Below are 19,749 nucleotides of genomic sequence, written 5' to 3'. Positions count from 1 at the left end.
ATATGCAATCTCTAAGGGTGACACTGTAGACATCAGGGGAAGGGGCACTTTCCAAAAAGGAATGCCTCACAAATGTTACCTTGGGAAGACGGAAGCATCTACAGTGTTACTCAGCATGCCATTGGCATTGTTCTCAACAAGCAAGTTAAGGGCAAGATTCTTGCCAAGAGCAATAGTGTGCATTGCGAACACATTAAGCAGTCTTAAGATACTCCACCATCCCCTCCCTAGTGCGGCGTGATTGAATGCATACCTGACTGCACCTCCCGAGACCAGCTCGGCCGCCAGACTGACTTCGGCATGTATGACTACTTCACACGCCAGTACGGGGATGAGTCCACCCTGGCCTTCCAGCAGGTAGCCACAAAATCCTCAATGCCCATTGTCTGCCTTTCCCTGCTCCTCAAAGTCCTGCCAAACTAGGAGCTTAAGCCTGTCACCCATGGTCCTCTCCTGTCATGAGAGCCCATATGGATGGGAGGAAGGGCTGCGATCCCAAACACAGCTACACTCACTACTGTGTGAGGAGCTGTGCCTTCCTGAGCAAAACTTTGCCTCCAAGATGGGGCACAGAGGCAGGGAGAGCACAGGCCCTGGTGAGCCCACAGCCTTCTCCACACAGGCACGGTACAACTTTATCCGAAGTATGGCCGCCTACAGCCTCCTGTTGTTCCTGCTGCAGATCAAGGACAGGCACAATGGCAACATCATGCTGGACAAAAAAGGCCACATCATCCACATTGGTCAGCCAGGCCATGGCCACCCTCTCCTCCTCTCCCCTCACTCACCACCCCTCATAAGGGTGTAAGGCTGCCCAGTACCATCAGGGAGCACTACCTAGGACCTAGGGAGTGGGGACAAGATTGGCAACCCATGCCTGGCATGGTGGCACATGCCTTTAATCCCAGCACTTGGGAGGCAGAGGTAGGTAGGATCGCTGTGTGTATGAGGCCATCCTGAGACTACAGTGAATTCCAGGTCAGCCTGGACTACAGCGAGACCCTACCTCAAAAAAAATAATAATGAAGAGTGGCAACTCACACCACTGGAAGCTGGAGTGTCATAGCTCCTTTGTTCAATCCTGGCTCCAGCCCACTTTCTCCCCGGCCTATTCCTTTGTCCACTGCCATGCTTCTGTTCCCAGAAAAACATGGCCTCTGTCTGCTCATAGTATGGTAGCTGAGTTCTCACTGCGTGGAGATCACCCTGTCCTTGCCACTCACAAGTGGCACTTTGGTGTCTGCAGACTTTGGCTTCATGTTTGAAAGCTCCCCGGGCGGCAACCTTGGCTGGGAGCCAGACATCAAGCTGACAGATGAGATGGTGATGATCATGGGAGGCAAGATGGAGGCCACACCCTTCAAGTGGTTCATGGAGATGTGTGTCCGAGGCTACCTGGCTGTGCGGTGAGTCAAGATGGGAGGGCAGCCCTTGAAGGTGTGACCAGGAGAACTGTCAGCCCCCTGTGGGACGGAGGAAATCAGGCTCAGTAGTGGGGAGCAGCAGTAGTGCCAGGCCTTACCCTCTAGTCGGCTTTGTCTCTACCTGTGCCAAAAACTCCCAACACTAACCCTCCAAGCCACACCCTGCAAAGGCCCTGGCTGAGCTCACGTCAGTATTTCCTCAGCCTTTGCTCCCCATTCTAGGCATCCCAGCCACCATTCACCATTGTCCCAGCACTCCCAGACTTCACACCAGACTAGTATCATGTTGGTGCCATGTGGTAACATCTGGAAGGGCATCTTTGAAACCACATCTGCAAGCCTGGCAGTGTGGGGTCAGGATGAGAGCAGTCAGCCATGCAGCGGGGCTGTGGAGCAAGCAGATCACTGCGAGGGGGCTGCCATGGAGCACAAGTAGCAGCTGGGCTGGGAAACTGCAAGGCCCCTACTTAGGATGACCTTTCCCTACATTCTCCCTGTCTATACAGGCCCTACATGGATGCAGTTGTCTCTCTGGTCACTCTCATGTTGGACACTGGCCTGCCCTGTTTCCGTGGCCAGACAATCAAGCTCTTGAAGTAGGTACCACCATAGGTACACAGGCCATTTGGGGACAGGTGTGTTCATCAGCTAGGTCTCTGCCTGAGATGGAACCCTTTCTGGGATTAGAACAGCAGTCTTGTCTTTAGAAGGCCCAAGCAGCTAAGCTCCCTAGGTTTGCAGGTTCTGACCTTGCAGCTCAGCTCCACACAGGTCACCAGGCCTCAGAGACGCTGACAGGGATCTGGGCCCGCATAGACCACACTGCTGGGGACTCCCACCAATGCTCACCCCATCCAGTCCACAGGCAAAGCCTGCCTCCCACTGGGAAGGGAGGCAGCAGCCCTTATTCCTCTCCCCCCAGGCATAGGTTCAGCCCTAACATGACTGAGCGTGAGGCTGCAAACTTCATCATGAAAGTCATCCAGAGCTGTTTCCTCAGTAACAGGCAAGTTGCCCCACCTGCCATCCACCCCTGCACGCTGGACACTGGGGGTGGGGTCAGGCGTGGATCTGGCGATGAGGATACTGCGGCCCCACTAGTGAGAAACCCATCTGTGTTTACTTGAGCCTTCATAATTGTGCAGGAAGTAACACAGTGCTGATTTAGAGCGCCCAGGGTCGTACCGAGGAAATGTCCTGGTAGGAAAACTGGGACAGTACTTGAGAACCAGGCAGGCTAGAGGGTATCACGTAGGCAAGCAGGTGTCAGGGTGGGCATAGTTATTGCTATAATGGGGGGGGGCGAATATGAGGAATAGGTGTTAAAAAGAGAGGCTGGTATGAGTGAGTCACGGCTGCAGAGAGATGGGAGTAGCTGCGGGAATGTAAGGAGCCCAGTGTGCCTGGTCTGTCCAAGGTGAAGCCAAACACGTGCTGAGTGAGCTAGGAATGTGGAGGGGGTCAACAGGGCCACCCAAACACCTGTACCCATGTGACCAGAACAGGAACACCTTCACTGTGAGGAGAGAAATGGGGTGAGGAGATGGGGAGGGTTCCCATCCATGGTAAGCAGTCTCTCTTCCCTTGGCCTTCCAGGAGCCGGACCTATGATATGATCCAGTACTATCAAAATGACATCCCTTACTAAAGGAGGGACATGCCTCTGAAGCCCAGCAGCCCCTCCACCTGTGACCAGTCTCTCCCTTTTCACCCAGCGGAGCTTAGTGGAAAGAACTGCAGCGTCAGGGCCTGGAAGCTAGCTGCTCCTTCCTTAGATGTGGCAGGCATGTGACCATGTGATGCCAGACACAGAGAGGACAATCATGTGATGGTGCTCTATGCACAGGTGTGAAGCTTTCATTTGCACTGGACACATTCCCTGTCTTCTGTATAGGTACATGAAGTATTTTTCTTGTGTATTAAAACATGCAACTTAAGATTTTACTAATGTGGAAAAAAATTAAAAACCCAAAATGTGCTGTGTTGAACTTAGTATGTGGCTGAGGCTGGCCTTGAATTCCTGATCCTCCTGCCTCCATCCCAAGGAGTATTGTGGTTATGTGTTTGCCACTATGCCCAGCTGAAGCAGTCTTGTTTCTTGTACTAGATTGTCAAGCCCGGGACCTATGCATGCCAAGGAAGCACTTCACCCCAGAGTTACTGCCCCAGCCTTGTGACTATCAGGGTTAATGTCTTGTCCTAAATGTATAGCCTTAGGCTAGGTCATAGACCAGCTCACCAAAAATAAAAACGTGTAAAATATTAAATATATACAAATACTTATGCAGAAGTAGAAAAAATGTTTAAAATGTGTATTTTTTAAAATGTGGTGACACACATATGTAATCTCAGCCCTCAGGAGGTTCAAGGACTGAGAGATAGCTTAGTCGAGTGCGTGCCTCTCCAGGCACGAGGACTCGTCTTAGAGGAGGTTCCGGGGGTGACACAGAAGGTTGTCCTCTGGCCTCCAGACACAACATGAACACACAGAGAGTGAGGGAGTGAAAGTTAATTCAAAGTCAAGCCAGGTGAAAGGTAGAGGTAGGAGGATGTCCATGAGTTCAAGGCCAGCCTAAGACTACATAGTGAGTCCTAGGTTAACCTGAGCTAGAGTGAGACCTTACTTTGGGGGGGGGGGAACCATTCAGGAGGCTAAGATAGGATCACCAAGAATTTGAGGTCAGCATGGGCTAGAGGCTAACCCTAACTTGGGGGGAAAAAATAAAGCTGGAGAGATGACAACAGTTAAGGCACTTGCTTGCAAAGCCAATGGACCCAGGTTCGATTTCCCAGTATACACATGTTGCAATCAGGTACGCACTGCTGACAGAAATCACCTGACCAAGAGCAACTTGTGGGGGAAAAGCATTGATTTTGGCTTACAGGCTCTAGGGGGTGCTCCACAATGGCAGGGAAAATGACAACATGAGCAGAGGGTGGACATCACTTCCTGGCCCAACATCAGATGGACAACAAGAACAGGAGAGTGTGCAAACACTGGCAAGGGGAGATAGGCCATAAGCCCGCCTCCAATGCACTGCTTCCAGGAGGCCTTACTTCCCAAATCTCCATCAGCTGGGAACCTAGCATTCAGAATACCTAAGTATAGGGGACACCTGAATCAAACCACCACATTCCACCCCTGCCCCCCATAAACTGATAACCATACATGATGTAATGCACAATGTATTCAGTCCAACTTTTAAAAAAATATTTTTTATCAATCCTAATGATGTTCAAACATCACCATAATCCAAGATCTTTTAACTGAGCTGTAATACCAAAAAATCCCCCCCAAAAAACCATAATGGCACAAAATAAACATTCATACTGCAAAAGATGGAATTGAGCACAGCAAAGAAATATTCAACCAATATAAGATTTAAACGGGGCAAACATCAAAATTTAACTCCAAGTCCAACAACGCTAATCAGTGACAAGTCTCCAAGACCGATAATTCTAACCAGCAACAAGTCTCTGAGGTTCCAATTCTGCCTCTCCAGCTAGGCTACTCATAGTCCTGGAAAACTTCATCCAGGGCAAACAGCTCTCCTTAGCATCCGTCTTGTGGCCCCAGCATCTCCACTCGGTCTCCACTGTGAGCCATGGTCCATCCTCACAGCTCCATGGAGTCTCCATGCAGGCATCCAGTAAACCTGTTTCATACTGCCCATGGCCTTTTCCAAAACACAAGACCATGCTGCAAAATCAATGACCCTCTCTTTCCTGCATTTCTTATATTCCACAATACCAGGTAGGGTGCCAGTTGGTTAATCGGAGGTTGTGGGGGGATAAAGCAGACTTTGAAGAACAGGACACTCTTTGAGCACTCAGGCCCCTTCAAAAGAGTCGACATTCAAGCCGGGCGTGGTGGCACACGCCTTTAATCCCAGCACTCGGGAGGCAGAGGTAGGATGATCGCCGTGAGTTCAAGGCCACCCTGAAACTACATAGTGAATTCCAGGTCAGCCTGAGCCAGAGTGAGACCCTGTCTCGAAAAACCAAAAAAAAAAAAAAAAAAAAAAAAGAGTCAACATTCTTCCTGTTGCCCCAGTGCAGGTCAGCTGGCCCCATCTCAATGGTTGTAATCTCTCAAACAATTTGCAGGTGAGCAGGCAACAGTTTACCCAAAGATTTTTCTTTCTGTGCCATATCCCTGTGCTCACACCACTTCATTTCTACACAAAGCAACCCTACATAACTTCTCAGGACCCAGGCTAACAGCCAACTTTCCACACAAACTGCTAGCCCAGTCCAGGTGAAGCTCTTTCTCAACTTCATAAGCCAAACGTCAGTTCATAGTTCTTACTGCATTCAGGGCCTTTCAACTCTGACCAGAACATTGCATCAAGCTGTACTTACAGCACTTCAAGCCATCTCTTAGGCCAAGGTTTCAAATCCTTCCACATTCCTTCTGAAAATCAACTCCAAAAGGCCAAAGCCAGAGTAAGGTGTCTAGCAGCAACCCCACTCCTCAGTACCACTTACTGTTGCAGTCAGATTTGCAATGGTGGCAGAAATCGCCTGACTGAGAGCAACTTGTGGGGGAAAAAATTATTTGTTTTGGCTTACAGGCTTCAGGGGAAGCTCCATGATGGCAGGGAAAACGAAGGCATAAACGGTGGACATCGCCCTGGGCCACATAAAGTGGACAACAGGAACAGGAGAGTGTTCCAAACACTGGCAAAGGGACACTGGCTATAACACCCATAAGCCCACCTCCAACAATACAGTGCCACCAAGAGGTAGTTAATTCCCCAATCTCCATCAGCTGGGAATCTAGCTTTCAGAACACCTAAGTTTATGCAGGACACCTGAATCAAACCACCACGTAAGCCAGATACACAAGTGGCACATGTCTCTGGTTTGTTTGCAGTGGCTGGAGGCCCTGGCATGCCCACTCTCCAGTAAATAAAATATATTTAAAGAGGCTGGAGAGGTGGCTTAGCGGTTAAGCGCTTGCCTTTGAAGCCTAAGAACCCCAGATTGAGGCTAGATTCCCCAGGACCCACGTTAGCCAGATGCGCAAGGGGTCCCATGCATCTGGAGTTTGTTTGCAGTGGCTGGAGGCCCTGGCGTGCCCATTTTCTCTTTCTCTGTTGCTCTCAAATAAATAAAAATAATCATATATATATTTATTTTAAAATGGCCAGGCATGGTGGTGCACGGCTTTAATCCCAGCCCTCGGGATGCAGAGGTAGGAGGATTGCCGTGAGTTCAAGGCCACCCTGAGACTCCATAGTGATTTCCAGGTCAGCCTGGGCTAGAGACCCTACCTTGAAAAATAAAATATATGGCCTGGGGATATGGCTCAGTGGATAAAGTACTTGCCACTTAAGCCAGAGTACCCAAGTTCAGATCTAGACCCCATATAAGCCGAAAACCACAGCCAACTTTTGTAGCCCCAGTACACAGGCAGCCATATAGGAGAGAGGCAGAAGAGTGCCCTAGAAGCCAGTGCAGCTTTGCGTCACTGTGCTCATCTGGCTTACATGGGATCTGGAGAGTCAAAACACCTTAACTGCTAAGCCATCTCTCTAGCCCAAGTAAAATATTTTTTTTTTAAGATATGAAAGAGAAATAAGTACAGAGGATCACAAAAGCCCAAATGTGACTAGCACGATTATATCTGTTTCCTGTTTTCAGCAGCATGTTGGGAATTCCCTTGCTGGAGGGGAGCAGACCACCAGACTGGGCATGCAAGGTGCCCCCTAGCATAGCCACCCCCACAGGCATGTGAGCATCTTGCTCAGAAATGCCTCTGCCAGGTGAAATGTATCAGGGTTTTCACAAGCACTGTCTCCCACTCTTGGGTATCATCCTTGCCATGAGGTTGGGGTTGAAGTCCACAGGACTGATGCGGGCCTGGGTGGCTTGGAGGCACCTGCTGAAGCCACATCCCCAACACACACAACTGAGAAGGTTGTAGGTAAGCAGTCTGAGGCCTCAACCAGCTTGGTTTGGTTTTGTTTTTAATTTTTTTGTTTATTTATTTGAGAGCAACTGACAGAGAAAGAGGCAGAGAATAGGTGTTCCAGGGCCTCCAGCCACTGAAATGCACTCCAGACCCCTGAGCCCTCTTGTGCATCTGTCTAACTTGGGTCCTGGGGAATCGGGCCTTGAACCGGGGTTCTTAGGCTTCACAGGCAAGTGCTTAACCGCTAAGCCATCCCAGACTGGCCTTGAACTCTATAGCTGAAGCTCCATCCTTCTTCCCCTACCTCCCAGGTGGAAAAAAAAAAAAAAAAAGCTCAAGCCAGGCATGGTAGCTCATGCCTTTACTCCCAGCATTCAAGAGCCTCCCCCAGTAAAACGAAATCAAAATTAAATATAATAAAACTAGCAGTAACAGAATAAAACAAGAGCCTGGAGGCTGAGGTAGGAGGTTCACTGTGAGTTCAAGGCCAGCCTGAGACTACAAAGTTGAGTTCCAGGTCAGCCTGGGCTAGAGACACTACCTGGAGAGGTGGGGATCCCCTGCACTAAGAACATGGGTAAACATTGCCCACAAAGTTCACTGCCAGGTGTGCTCAGGTGTCCAGAAACCAAAGGATCGGGACCTTTAAAAGGGAACCGCGGCCTCTGCGGGGACCCAGATGACCATATGCAGCAAGGTCAAAGAGGCCAAAGTCCCACAGAGGAAACGAGCAGTCAGAGCCTCTTTCCCGCCCAGAGCTCAGGACAGGTAACCCCCACCTCGGCCGACCCCTGGGGATCCACGGGACCCCAGAAAGCACACGCGAGACAGGTGTGTGGCCAAGTCCGGCGTGATGCGCCCTAGGCGGGCAGCAGCTCTCGCGCGCGCAGCTCTAGCAGAGGCGAAAGCATGTAGCGCAAGCGGCGCAGGGCTGCGTCCGAGCCCAGGCGCCGCAGCCGGGGACCGATGGCTTCGGGCTTGGCCAGCGCCAAGTACAGCAGTGGCAGCACCAGGAAGGCGAGCGGGAGCAGCAGCAGCAGCGTCTGAAGTGCGTTCAGCGCCCACAGCCTGGGTGGACAGATAGACGCGGGAGCTGGAGGGAGAACCGAAACCAGGGCCGGAGCCCGCACAGCCCGCGGCCGCTCACCTGACACTCCCCGCGCCCGCACCGCCGAGCAGCCGCTTTTCCTAGGGAAGAAGGAGCCGCGCGTCCAGCTCCGCACCGAGCCCAGGCGCCGGCTGAGCCTCCCCGACGGAGGGCGACGGTCACCCGTGGCTGGAGGGTCCCAGCTTCCAGCCTACCCGCCCAGCCCGCGCTCACGCGGTCAGCCCTGGCCACCTCCTCCATGAGTGAGCCCACGCAGCCCTGCACCCGGCGAGGTGACGAGTCCAGCCTGCCAAACAGGCACAGAAATGGGGTGACCTACCCCACCCCCGCCCCCCATCACACTCCAAACTCCACAAGTCCACCAAACCCTTTACCGTTCCGAGCTGCCCCGGGAAGCTTCCAGCGCCGCGGCCGCCTCCATCACCTTCCCCTGCAGCTCCTAGAGGAAAGGAGGCAGAGGCTCAGGTCCGCGAGGGCGTGGTTTGGGGAAGGGGAGCGTTGAGGACAGAGGGGATTCCATGTGACCGGCTCCAGGGGCTGAGGGGCCTCACCTGCAGAACTCCGCTCTGTTCCTGGAAGCTAGCCCAGGCTTCCTCCGTCCGCTGCGTGCCCTGAGAGTCAAAGCCTTGGTGAGCAGCGCCGGGACACACATCCTCCCTTGTCCATCTTTCAGCGCCCGCCCAGGCTCCAGCACACCTCAAGTTCACCCTGCTCCAACCCCCGAGATCCTGGCGCCCTTCGCACCTGCCGCAGGTCCTCAGCCTGCGTGATGAACTTGGCCTCCGCCAGATCCAGCTGTTTCTTCGGAGGGATCCAACTGATGTAAGGAGCCTGCAGTCCTCCCAGGCCTTCCGGTCCGACGACCCGCCCGCACGCGTTCGGGACCTGGCCCCGGGCAAGCACCGCCCTTAGCCCCACCCACTGGGTCCTGCCCCACCAAGTACCTGAAGTGCCACCAGCTGGGTCCCTAGTTGCTGCTTGGTTCTCTGCTGGCTCAGCTGCTCCCCTCCGTAGTAGAAGAGCTGCGTTTCAGGGAGGCGGGGAGCACCTTTGGAGGCCGGGGACTGGGGACTGGGGACTGGGGCGAGTCCTCCGTCCCATAGAACCAGAGACTCAGGCCGAAGCATCCCCTCCGCAGATACCTGACTGGACAGCTCCTCCCACCGCTCTTGCAGCTGCCGATTGTGTCGCTCCTGTGAACAGGGTGGAGGAGGCAGTCCGTGCCTCCGACTGGCCACGCCCACTCGCGGGCCCGCCCACCACGACCTTTCCCCACCAGGTCCTGCTTGTGCTGCTCTGCAACGTCCAGCAAGTCCTGCGCCCGCTGTGCGCGCTCCTTCGCCGCCTCGCGCGCCTCGCCGCGGATGGTCCGCAGCGTCTGGCTCCGTCTGCGCTGCAGGCTACAGAGGGAAACTGAGGCCGGTAGTCCTTCGGGGGTGAGGCGGAAAGGAGCGGGGGCGACCCCGCCTCACGGAAGGACCAACAGCCAGATGAGGGTCCGAGCCTGAAAGGTCTCCGTAGCATCCCTCTCTTACCGGGTCCCAGCGAGAGATCGCCCGGATCTCCACAGCCTGGGGCTGAGGGGCGAGCTCCGGCCTGGCATGCTTTGACCCCCTTCCCTCCACGCCCGGCCTCAGATGACTGTCTCTCCCGCGGCCGCCGGGGCGAGCACCCGTGTCTACGCACCTGCGCTCGCGTTCGCGCAGCTCGTCCAGGTGCCTGGTAAGACTCTCGCTCTCGGCCTCGAGCACACGTAACAGCTCCTCCAGCTCCTGCTTCCGCAGGCGGCCGTCGCGGTTGTCCTTCTGCAGCTGCAGCAGCTGCTCCTGCTGCTGGGCCATGGCTCTAGCACTAGGACTGGACCCGCACCGTCCGCGTGACCCCCACGGCCCACGTCACAACGGGCGGCGGAGAGTTCCAGAGCGCAGCTGCTCCTAGGCTTCAGCGTTGGGGCCTGGGTGACCCCTGCAGCTCAGTCATAATGGACCGCCGAGGACACCAGAGCGTTGGCCTCGAGCCCGACCAAACACAAGCACATAATCTGTAAATTACATATATACAAATATGTATTATATATCGTATTTATGTTATCGTCTGGAGATATGGCTTAGTTAAGGCACTTTCCTTCGCAGTCTAAGGACCCAGGTTTGATTCCCCAGGACTCATGTAAGACAGATGCACAAGGTAGCACATGTGTCTGGAGTTTTTTGGAGTCTCCTCTCTCAAATAAAAGGGGGGGGGGGGCTTTGTTTGTTTGTTTGTTGTTTTGGGCGTGGTGGCGCATGCCTTTAATCCCAGCACTTGGAAGGCAGAGGTAGGAGGATCCCCAAGAATTCGAGGCTAGCCTGAGACAATATAGTGAATTCCAGGTTAGCCTGAGCTAGAGTGAGACCCTACCTCCAAAAACTAAAGTAGGGGCTGGAGAGATGGCTAAGAGGTTAAGGCACTTGCCTACGAAGCCTAAGGGCCCATGTTTGATTCCTCAATTACCCACATAAATCCACAAGTTAGCACATGTATCGAGTTCGTTTGCAGTGGCTGGTGCACCCATTCTCCTGCCCTCTCCCTTTCCTCCCTTCTCTCTCTCACCAAATATATGTATATACTTTGCCTTTCTTGCAAATAAGATATGCTACAGAAAGACCTTTTCTCAGAGGAAAACACAGACCCTATGTTGGCGCATGCCTTTAATCCCAGCACATGGGAGGCAGAGGTAGAATTGCTATGAGTTCAAGGCCACCCTGAGACTACATAGTGAATTCCAGGTCAACTGGAGCTAGAGCAAGACCATACCTTGAAAAACAAATCAACAAAAACAAACAGGCATGATGGTGCACGTCTTTAATCCCAGCACTTGGGAGGCAGAGGTAGGAGGATCACCATGAGTTCAAGGCCACCCTGAGACTACAGAGTGAATTCCAGGTCAGCCTCAAAAAAAAAAAAAAAAAAAAAAAAAAAAAAAAAAAAAAACGGAGACAGCAGAAGAGAAACAAGAAAAATTACTAAGCAAGTCTGAAGCAGAAGCACCCACAGTTGGACACTATCGGTTTTTTTTTTAATTATTTATTTATTTGAGAGCGACAGATGCAGAGAGAAAGACAGATAGAGGGAGAGAAAGAGAGAATGGGCGGGCCAGGGCTTCCAGCCTCTGCAAACGAACACCAGACGCTTGCGCCCCCTTGTGCATCTGGCTAACGTGGGACCTGGGGAACCAAGCCTCGAACCGGGGTCCTTAGGCTTCACAGGCAAGCGCTCAACCGCTAAGCCATCTCTCCAGCCCAGACACTATCGTTTTTTAAGCTGCTTCTTTGCTACTACATGCCCCTTGGTTTGCTCCATTGCAGAATCATGTTTTTCTGAATGGCTATCCTCATTCTTTCCTAGCCTCGGGTGCAAAGCAGAAGTGGGTTAAGACAGCCGTGGATGTCTTGCTTCCTTCTTGCAGGATTCCACTTATGAAACATGACGAAGTCGGCTGGGGGCTCCAGGGAGGTTTGTTTCTCTGCAGAATGACACACTGGTAACAACGTGCCTTTTGTTGCCTGCCTGATGTCTGAAGTGATTTCTGGGGCTGCTGGAGCAACTGTGAGGAGCCTAAAAGATTGAGTCAAGTGGGGAGGAGGGAAGAGACACAAGACGGGGCACATTAATCCCAGCACTCGGGAGGGAGGTAGAGGTAGAAGGACAGCAATGAGTTTGAGGCCACCCTGAGACTACATAGTGAATTCCAGGTCAGCCTGGGGCCAGAGTGAGACCTTACCCTACCACGAAAAAACTAAAAAAAAAAAAGGGGGGGGGGGGAATGAAAGAATCAAAGAGGGGCTGCCACGTATGGTGACACACTTTTTTTTTTGGTTTTCACTCTACCCCAGGTAGGGTCTCACTGTACCCCAGGCTGACCTGAAATTCACTATGTACTCTCAGGGTAGCTTGAACTCACGGCAATCCTACCTCTGCCTCCCAAGTGCTGGGATTAAAGGCGTGTGCCACCACACCTTTAATACCAACACTTGGGAGGCTGAGGTAGGAGAATTGCTGAGTTTGAGGCCAGCCTAGGCTAGAGCAAGACCCTACTTCATAAAATTTTTTTTACATCATGAATTGTGGCAAAGCTTGTACTACACAATCCTTACTCAATACCAAATAATTCATACTGGAATGAAACCCTATAAATGTAATGATTGTGGCAGTCTTTAAATAACACTCAACACAAAATGGCTTTCATGCCCAGGCCACAGCACAGCCACAGCCTCCACTAGCTTGGGTGGTGGTGTTCTGACATACCCAGATCTAAGGATGGAATTCAGCATGGCTCCAGCTCTGGCTTGAAGGTGGTGGGCATTCTCCCTGAAAGGCCTGTCTCATTTCACCAAAGAACAGACACAAGAGAACACACACACACACACACAGCAGCTTTCAATCAAGCTTTTAATGAAAAGATCATAAAATAACAGTTTGTCACTGTACATTAAGACTGCACGCTTCTAGAGGTGAGCCACGAGTGAATCACTTGATACTGGAGCATGGCGCACCTGCAGCTCCAACCTGAATGTATCCAAACTCTGGAGGGAGTAAACTCAAATGTGACGCGTGGCAACGGCGATGGCCAGTACAGGAGTGCGATCCCAGTGTCCATCCTCTGCTTTGGGAAGGGCATCAAGGACAGCCTCTTCCAGTTCCAATTAAACAAAACGGAAATACCCCACCCCTTCCCATCCCCCTTGAGGTATTTGCAAAAGGGCTGGAGCCCAAGCTGGGGCACCGGGAACAAGTGAAGATGGGACACAGGGAGGTTCCCCTCAGCACCTGGCCCCACAGGGCCCTATCAAGTGGTGGGGGTGGGGGGGGATCCTGGGAACCCTCCCTGTCTGAAATGAGGTCTGTTATGCAGCATTTCTGAGGTCAATAAATTACAGCAATAAATAGCAAGGTGAGGTAGGGGGAGGGGCACCTGGTAGAAAGTTAAAGTGGGGTGGCTGAAACTGGGGGCATCCTAGGAAGGGGGTCCTGGGCAGCCTCAGTTCCCACAACTCCCACCTGTCCCCAGTTTGGAATGTCAGCCAGAGGCTCTGGTCAGGTCCCTTTACATCCCTCCTTCCTGGCATCATTTCACAGGCTCAGCAACTTCGGCACCATCCACTGTGACTTGAGGAGTAGAACGTTGGTCCCTTCATGGGGCACAACAAGGTTCAGGAGCCTATCTTTCTTTCCAGGCCTAGCCCCTTTCCTTTCATGACCCCCCCAAACTGAGGAGGAACATATGCAGCACTTGCTTCCTGAGCCATGACCTCCCAGCTGCCCAGACATCCCCCCACTCAGGAGGGCAGGGGTGTGTCTGCCACCTGCCCAGCAGATCGCACTCCTGCACCCAAAGGAGGCCTGGGGTCCAGTGAGAACTGACAGTGGGGGGTAGTTGGCGCTGGCCAAGTGCCCAGGGGTGGTGGCCAGGAAATATCCTTGGCTAAGTGAGGTCTGGAGTTTGGGTGTTGTTCATTTCACACGCTGAGGTGTATGGCTATGCTGTGAGTCTCTGAGATTATTTGTCTAAAAGTTCATTTTCTTTTTTTTTTTTTTTTTTTTGCAATCCTGGAGGAGCCCTGGCTGTGGCTCAGTGGTGCGGGCAGTGGCAGAGCTGGGCCTGCTGCCCCCCGCATGCCCCAGGTCTGAGAAATAAATACATTCATCACTGCACAAACGTTGATACAAAAAACAACACTGGTAAGAGTGTATGCACCGTTGGTGTTGGTAAGGACCAGGCCCAAGTCAGCTTCTGCTGCCTAGGGAGATGGGGAAGAGGAACGCCCCAGGAGGCAGCTGAGCTGTGCAAAGATCCCTGCTTTTTGGCTTGAAAGAGACCCTCAGGTCAAACCACTCCCAAAGGGTCATGGGCTGAACAGGGGGAGCACACCTCCATCTCAGGGGACCTAAGCCCAGACTCCTGCGGCCAGAGCTGACTGGCCACCCCCTGCTGTGCCTGCTGGCCAAAAAGCCTGGGGGGCGGTCAGTGTGGTGCAAGTTCTTTGGTGCCAGCTGGGCTGAGAGAGGCGCTGGGAAAGGGGATGAGGGCTCAGGTGAAACCAGTGGAGGTGGGGAGTGGAGCGAAGCTTCCACCCATTCTCCAGCCTCCAGAACAGCCTCTGCCCAGAGCCATTCAAGAGCCAAGTCAGAAGGACCCAGGTGGAAGATGAGAGTTCCCTGGGACTGGCCTTACAGCTATTGAGGTCTGAAACTGTAAAAGTTTATGTAAACAATGAGATAAATATATTAGTATCTTTTTTCTGAGCCCACTGAGGTTCCATATTCATTCAAAATGTGCTTTGGTTTAAAAAATAGGTTTTGTGAATTTGGGTATGAGCTTTTTTTTTCTTTTTCTTTTTTTTTTTCTTTTTTTTTGTTGTTGTTCATTTTCTTTCCTAAGTGTTATCTGCTATTTTCTGTTTCCTGTTTCTCCGAAACATTCAGGAATTAAGTGACTAAAGCAGAGAACTGTAAGCCTCCTTGGCCTCCTACTGCCTGATTTACTTGTGAGGCTCTTAACATTTACACACACACAAACACACACACACACACATACACACTCTCTCGCAAGCATGCATCACATGGTAACAAAGGAAAAAGAAAACAAAACCAACTATGTCAATCCCGCCCGGCCCCAACAACCCTTAAAATCTTAAATAAGAAACTAGTGTTTTGCTCTCATTAAAATACAGAAAAGGCCTGATACAATACTAAGGTGGGTACAATACTATGTCGCACAGACGCAGTTGAGTGAGGGGGCTTTGCTCCCAGTCCCTGAAGTTCTGTAGAAGAGTCACCTCACAGACGTGGCTGCCTACAGCCTGGGAGGCCACACATGCCACAGGGCACGTGCACAGTTCCCATGCGGTATCGGGGTACAGACTTTGTGTCGTGTGGCTTAAGTGCTGGCAGGGTGGGATGGGGCGGAGCAGGAGCAGGGTCTGGCACACCCTGTAACCTCCTTGGTTGGGATGAGGCCCAGAGGTCTTCTCCACTCAAATGCTTGGCCTAATTTGATGGTGCAAAGAACTAAGACCCAGGTCCAGTTCTCACCTCCCACCCATGGGAATTGAGCCAGCTCAGTGCTGGGGCACCATGTGGAGGTCTGGCCAAGTGCCCTGGTGGCCTCATTCCCAGAATGTGCCACTCACTATGGGGTCCCTGAACATGGGCTGTTTCCAGCTGGAGGGTCTCTAGAAGGGTTGGGCCTGGGGATGACTGGAATTTTTGGTCTGAACTTAAAATCAAAAGGAAAAGCCAGTCATGGTGGCACACACCTTTTAATCCCAGCACTCGGGGACAGAGGTAGGAGGATCGCTGCTATAAGTTTGAGGCCAGCCTGAGACTACCTAGCGAATTCCAGGTCAGCCTGGGCTAGAGTGAAACCTCACCTCAGGGGGGGGAAAAAAAGTAAGTAAAAGAAGAAAAAGCATGAAGTAAAATGAGGACAATGAAGACTCACTGGCCCAGACCTGCGGCTGCGCAGGCCATGGACATGGGTCCGAGGCACAGGTAATGTGACTGCCTTGCCCCTGGCTAGCCCCATGGCTGAGAAGCCTGTGGTAAGGGGTAGCTGAACCCCAGACTTGCTAAGCTCTTGAGTGGAGACCAATTCTCACCTGAGTGGCCAGGGCGAGGCATACTCTGAAGGGCAAACATCACCACTGGGGTTGCACTAAGCTCCTGCACACACCTCATGGATCAGGAGGGGACAGGATGGGAGGGGGCTCACTTCCACCTCATCCTGGCCCTAGCAGGAAACGGCTTCCTCCTTTGGCTTCTGTTCCTCAGGTGCCCAGCACCTGTTCCACACTCAGAGCTCATTACCTCTCACCATGTCCTGAGCCTTAGATGTCCCTCAGAAAGCACTGGAGCCCATGAGCATGGCTCTGGCCAGCCCAAGCCCAGCTTACTTCTGCTGTAGGAAAGCCTCAAGTGTACTGCTGTCTTGAATTCAAGAGGTAGCAAAAGGTAAAGGTCAGAAATGTCTCTACCTTGTCTGAGGAGGAAATGAAGCCATCTAACGTGCATACAACGTGCAGATATGCACATGCCTGCACACAGGCACAAACAAACAAGAGTACCGATGGCCCCTGTAGAGTCTAGCCTTCTCCCACCCCCATCAACCCCATACCTTTCAGTTCCAACATCCCAAAAATGATATAAAGGTGGGAGAGTTCCCTCAAAAAAAAAAAAAGTACCTCTAACAAAGAACAACAGTCCCTGGAAATTACAGGGACAGCAAGATCTCCTGAGGTGGCCCAGGGTGGGCTCAAAATCAGGGAAGCCTTTGGGCAAGAAGGGCTTCTAGGGTGTCAGAGAGGCAGGTTTACTGAGTGCCCACACACAGCACTAGTACTGAGGGATCTACAGGGAAGGGCAGCTGCCCCGCTTACATTCAGTTGCAGACCCAGGCTCAGCCCCAAAGGGGCAGAAGGGAAATATTGTTGTTTTGGTTTAAAAAACGAGGGGTGTGGGGAGGAAGGAAGAGGGAGAGAGAACACTCAGTAGGCATAACAGCAACACAGCCCACGGGGGCTCTTTAGTTGTAGAGAGGTAGGCTGTGGGGTCACCCTGACTGTCCCAGCGCCAGTGAGCAGTGCCATCGCAGCTTGAGGAAGAAGAAACTGCCCCCAGCACCTGCTCCTAAGAGCCAGGGCAGCACTGCATCGCACAGACACAAGCACACATGCACGCACACAGACACGGTCCCTGCCGGGTGAGGGCTTGCTCCAGTCACCACCCTTGGCCACAGACAGCCAAGTCCCCCTCCCCCTCCTCCAGCCCAGCCTGCAAGAAAGGGACGAGGTCCCAGTAAGACCCAGGAGACACACTCCCACTGTTGAGCTAAGTGGGAGAGGGAGGTAGAATGGTCACCAGCACCACAGGCGCAGGACTGGACCCACCGGCGTCTCTCATCTTGGCTTCCCTTGATACAGACTGCTGATTAAAGCTCTGGGTGTGGGGAGACTGGGCCAGAGGGGCTGCCAAGAGCCGGCACTGGACCTCAGGGATCTCCTTCCATGGGTTCCCAAGTGCAAGTCCGCAGAGGGCACCCGCCGGTCTTTGGCTTCTAGGAAGGGGAGGTGTGCATGCGCAGGTGACTGATGAGGTTACGCTGCTGGGTGAACTTGCCCCCACAGAGCTGGCACTCATAAGGCTTCTCACCTGAGTGCACACGCATATGCTCTGTGAGGCGGTACTGGCGGGTGAAACGCATGCCACACTCATCACAGGCAAAGGGCTTTAGGCCCAGGTGGCTCCGCATGTGGCGTGTCATAGTGCCACGCTGTGTGAACATCTTGCCACAGATGTTGCAGGGGAAGGGCCTTGTCAGCCAGTGTGTCTTCTCATGCTGCCGAAGAGTAGCTGGGTCCTTGTAGGTCTTCTCACAGATGGAACACTTGAAGGGCCTGGCCTCAGCAGCATAGGCTGCACTGGGTGCGGACAGGTCCTCAGCCTCCTCCTCTGCCCCTCCGCTGCCTGTCTCATAAGCCCCCTCCTCCTTGATGAACAGCTCCTCCTCTGTGTGCGTCTCCACGTGAGCATTGAGCTGCTCAGAGCTGGGGAAGCCCTTGGCACAGGGGATACACACATACAGGTTATCTCCATAGGACACCGTCTCATAGCCTTCTTGTGGGTATACGTAGGGGGCACCAGCATGACCACTGCCCCCCTCACTGCCACTCTGCCCACTGTCCTCACTGCCATCCTTGCCATTCTCCTCCTCCTCCTTGCAGGGATATGGGGGCTCCCCGTAGGGCCCACTGGGGCCACCTCCACCAATGTTACTGGCCAAAATGCCATTGGGAACCTTATCTCCCAGCCCCTCATTCTCTTCCTCAGGACAGGAGCCCTTGGGCCCGGTTTCTCTCCGATCAAAGGAGGACCCAGTCACAGGTTCCTTTTTGCGGGTTGAATGTCGGAGGCTCCTCCGGGGCTGCCCACCCTGGCCCTCCAGCAGACTCAGATGGTTGTCCTCAGTGCCCTCCAAATCCATAGGCTCATCAGGGGTGCCCTCTAGCTCGGTGTAAGAGGCGCTGTTGGCAACCGGTGGGACAGAAGCAGAAGGGGGTGAGTCATGCCGGCCATCACTCAACTGGGCTGGGTCATCAGGAGTGAGGTGTGGGCCAGGGGTCGTGGGAGGCAGAGGCGGACTCTTCTTGGACAGGTCTAGACCCAGCTCTTGCTCACAGCCCCCACTGCTCCCATTGGTGCTACTACTGCAGCCTCCTAAGACCCCCTCCCCACTGGCTGGACAGACTCCCCGGCTCAGGCCATGTGTACTCTCCTGTGTGGAGCTGCCAAGAAAAAGCTCATCATCTGACCCTTTGGTCTGGGGAAACTCTTGGGGAGCATGGTGTCCCTTGTGCCCATCCACAAGGCCCGGATACCGAGCCTGGATGACAGACGCTGTAGATAGCCGCTGACTGCGGGGTGAGCGCCCCACGCCAGCAGCCCCCACCCGTCCAGGGCCAAAGGGCTTGCCGGCTCGCTTGAGTTTGCGACGGCAGAGGGCTGCCAACTCAGGCAGCTGGAGGTAGCTGGCGGCAGTGAGGAGAGTACTAAAGTTGGGCTCGGCTGGCTGGTCACTGGGGAGCAGCTTGCCTGTGTAGATGAAGTCTAGGATCTGCTGGAACACCGTGGAGCTGACCATGTCAGTATCCAGGTTGATGAGGTTGTCATGCAGGACCAAGGACTTGAAGTAGATGCTGCTGGCAGCCAGGACATTCTTGTGGGCCCGGAAGATGGAGTTCTCCACCATGATGATGACATCACACAGGAAACCTTTGGTCCTCTGCTGATTCAGCTGTAGCAGGAGCTGCTTTGAGTGGCTGGGCAGCTCCATGTCAGGCCCCATGTCCCTGTGCCCTGCCCACGGGCACCACCTGTGGGCAAGAACAGGTACCATGGTTAACCAGGGCAGGGTGGGTATGCTATGGACTGACCAGGCAGATGAAGCCACCAGGTCCCACCCGCCCCAAGCACAGTGCCCGAGATGTCCACACTGTGTACAAACACCTTCCAACTACACCTCACTGAGACAAAGAACATGCACTCCAGGCCCACCTCACAGATAAGGAAACGGAGGTTGAGTATGAGAAGGCGCCAAACAGGAAAATGAAGATTAAATTTGTTTTCAGGACCAGAGCCAAGATCTCCATACTAAAGGAAGTTGACACAGACCCATAGGGATGGTAGGGGTCAAAAAATGATCACTAGATGGCTATGGAATTCAGGAAGCAGGAACCATGGAACAAACTGGACAGTCCTGGCTAGGC

At 53.1% G+C, this 19,749-nt stretch overlaps 3 protein-coding genes across 7 annotated transcripts in view; 1 reads left to right on the top strand and 2 right to left on the bottom strand.

Annotated features, from left to right (window-relative positions):
• Nucleotides 1-3,416, top strand: part of Pi4ka (phosphatidylinositol 4-kinase alpha) — a 136,022-nt gene extending 132,606 nt beyond the window's left edge. For both annotated transcript variants that reach the window (XM_045133161.1, XM_004670783.2), the window contains 6 exons: nucleotides 232-357; nucleotides 623-743; nucleotides 1,247-1,406; nucleotides 1,931-2,020; nucleotides 2,347-2,430; nucleotides 3,021-3,416. In XM_045133161.1, coding sequence (XP_044989096.1) covers nucleotides 232-357; nucleotides 623-743; nucleotides 1,247-1,406; nucleotides 1,931-2,020; nucleotides 2,347-2,430; nucleotides 3,021-3,072 — 633 coding nt within the window. In that variant the 3' untranslated portion in view covers nucleotides 3,073-3,416. The remainder of the gene's footprint in view (nucleotides 1-231; nucleotides 358-622; nucleotides 744-1,246; nucleotides 1,407-1,930; nucleotides 2,021-2,346; nucleotides 2,431-3,020) is intronic.
• A 4,091-nt stretch (nucleotides 3,417-7,507) lies between these two features.
• Tmem191c (transmembrane protein 191C) lies at nucleotides 7,508-10,302 on the bottom strand. Its single transcript, XM_004670784.2, has 10 exons — nucleotides 10,136-10,302; nucleotides 9,726-9,849; nucleotides 9,592-9,642; nucleotides 9,394-9,471; nucleotides 9,194-9,250; nucleotides 9,001-9,060; nucleotides 8,824-8,888; nucleotides 8,663-8,735; nucleotides 8,489-8,529; nucleotides 7,508-8,409 (listed from the first exon to the last, which is right to left on the bottom strand). Exons 1-10 carry the CDS (start codon nucleotides 10,288-10,290, stop codon nucleotides 8,202-8,204), a joined length of 912 nt encoding a protein of 303 aa, XP_004670841.1. The 5' UTR covers nucleotides 10,291-10,302; the 3' UTR covers nucleotides 7,508-8,201.
• Nucleotides 10,303-14,817: 4,515 nt separating this feature from the next.
• Nucleotides 14,818-19,749, bottom strand: part of Hic2 (HIC ZBTB transcriptional repressor 2) — a 39,159-nt gene continuing 34,227 nt past the window's right edge. For all 4 annotated transcript variants that reach the window (XM_045132749.1, XM_045132748.1, XM_045132747.1 and 1 more), the window contains one exon: nucleotides 14,818-19,356. In XM_045132749.1, the coding sequence (XP_044988684.1) occupies nucleotides 17,541-19,356 (1,816 nt within the window). In that variant the 3' untranslated portion in view covers nucleotides 14,818-17,540. The remainder of the gene's footprint in view (nucleotides 19,357-19,749) is intronic.

The sequence above is a fragment of the Jaculus jaculus genome, chromosome 13 (genome assembly GCF_020740685.1).
Source record: "Jaculus jaculus isolate mJacJac1 chromosome 13, mJacJac1.mat.Y.cur, whole genome shotgun sequence".
NCBI lineage: Eukaryota > Metazoa > Chordata > Mammalia > Rodentia > Dipodidae > Jaculus > Jaculus jaculus.
The sequence above is the reverse complement of the archived record's forward strand: the minus strand, read 5'-3'. Positions and strand labels throughout refer to the sequence as shown.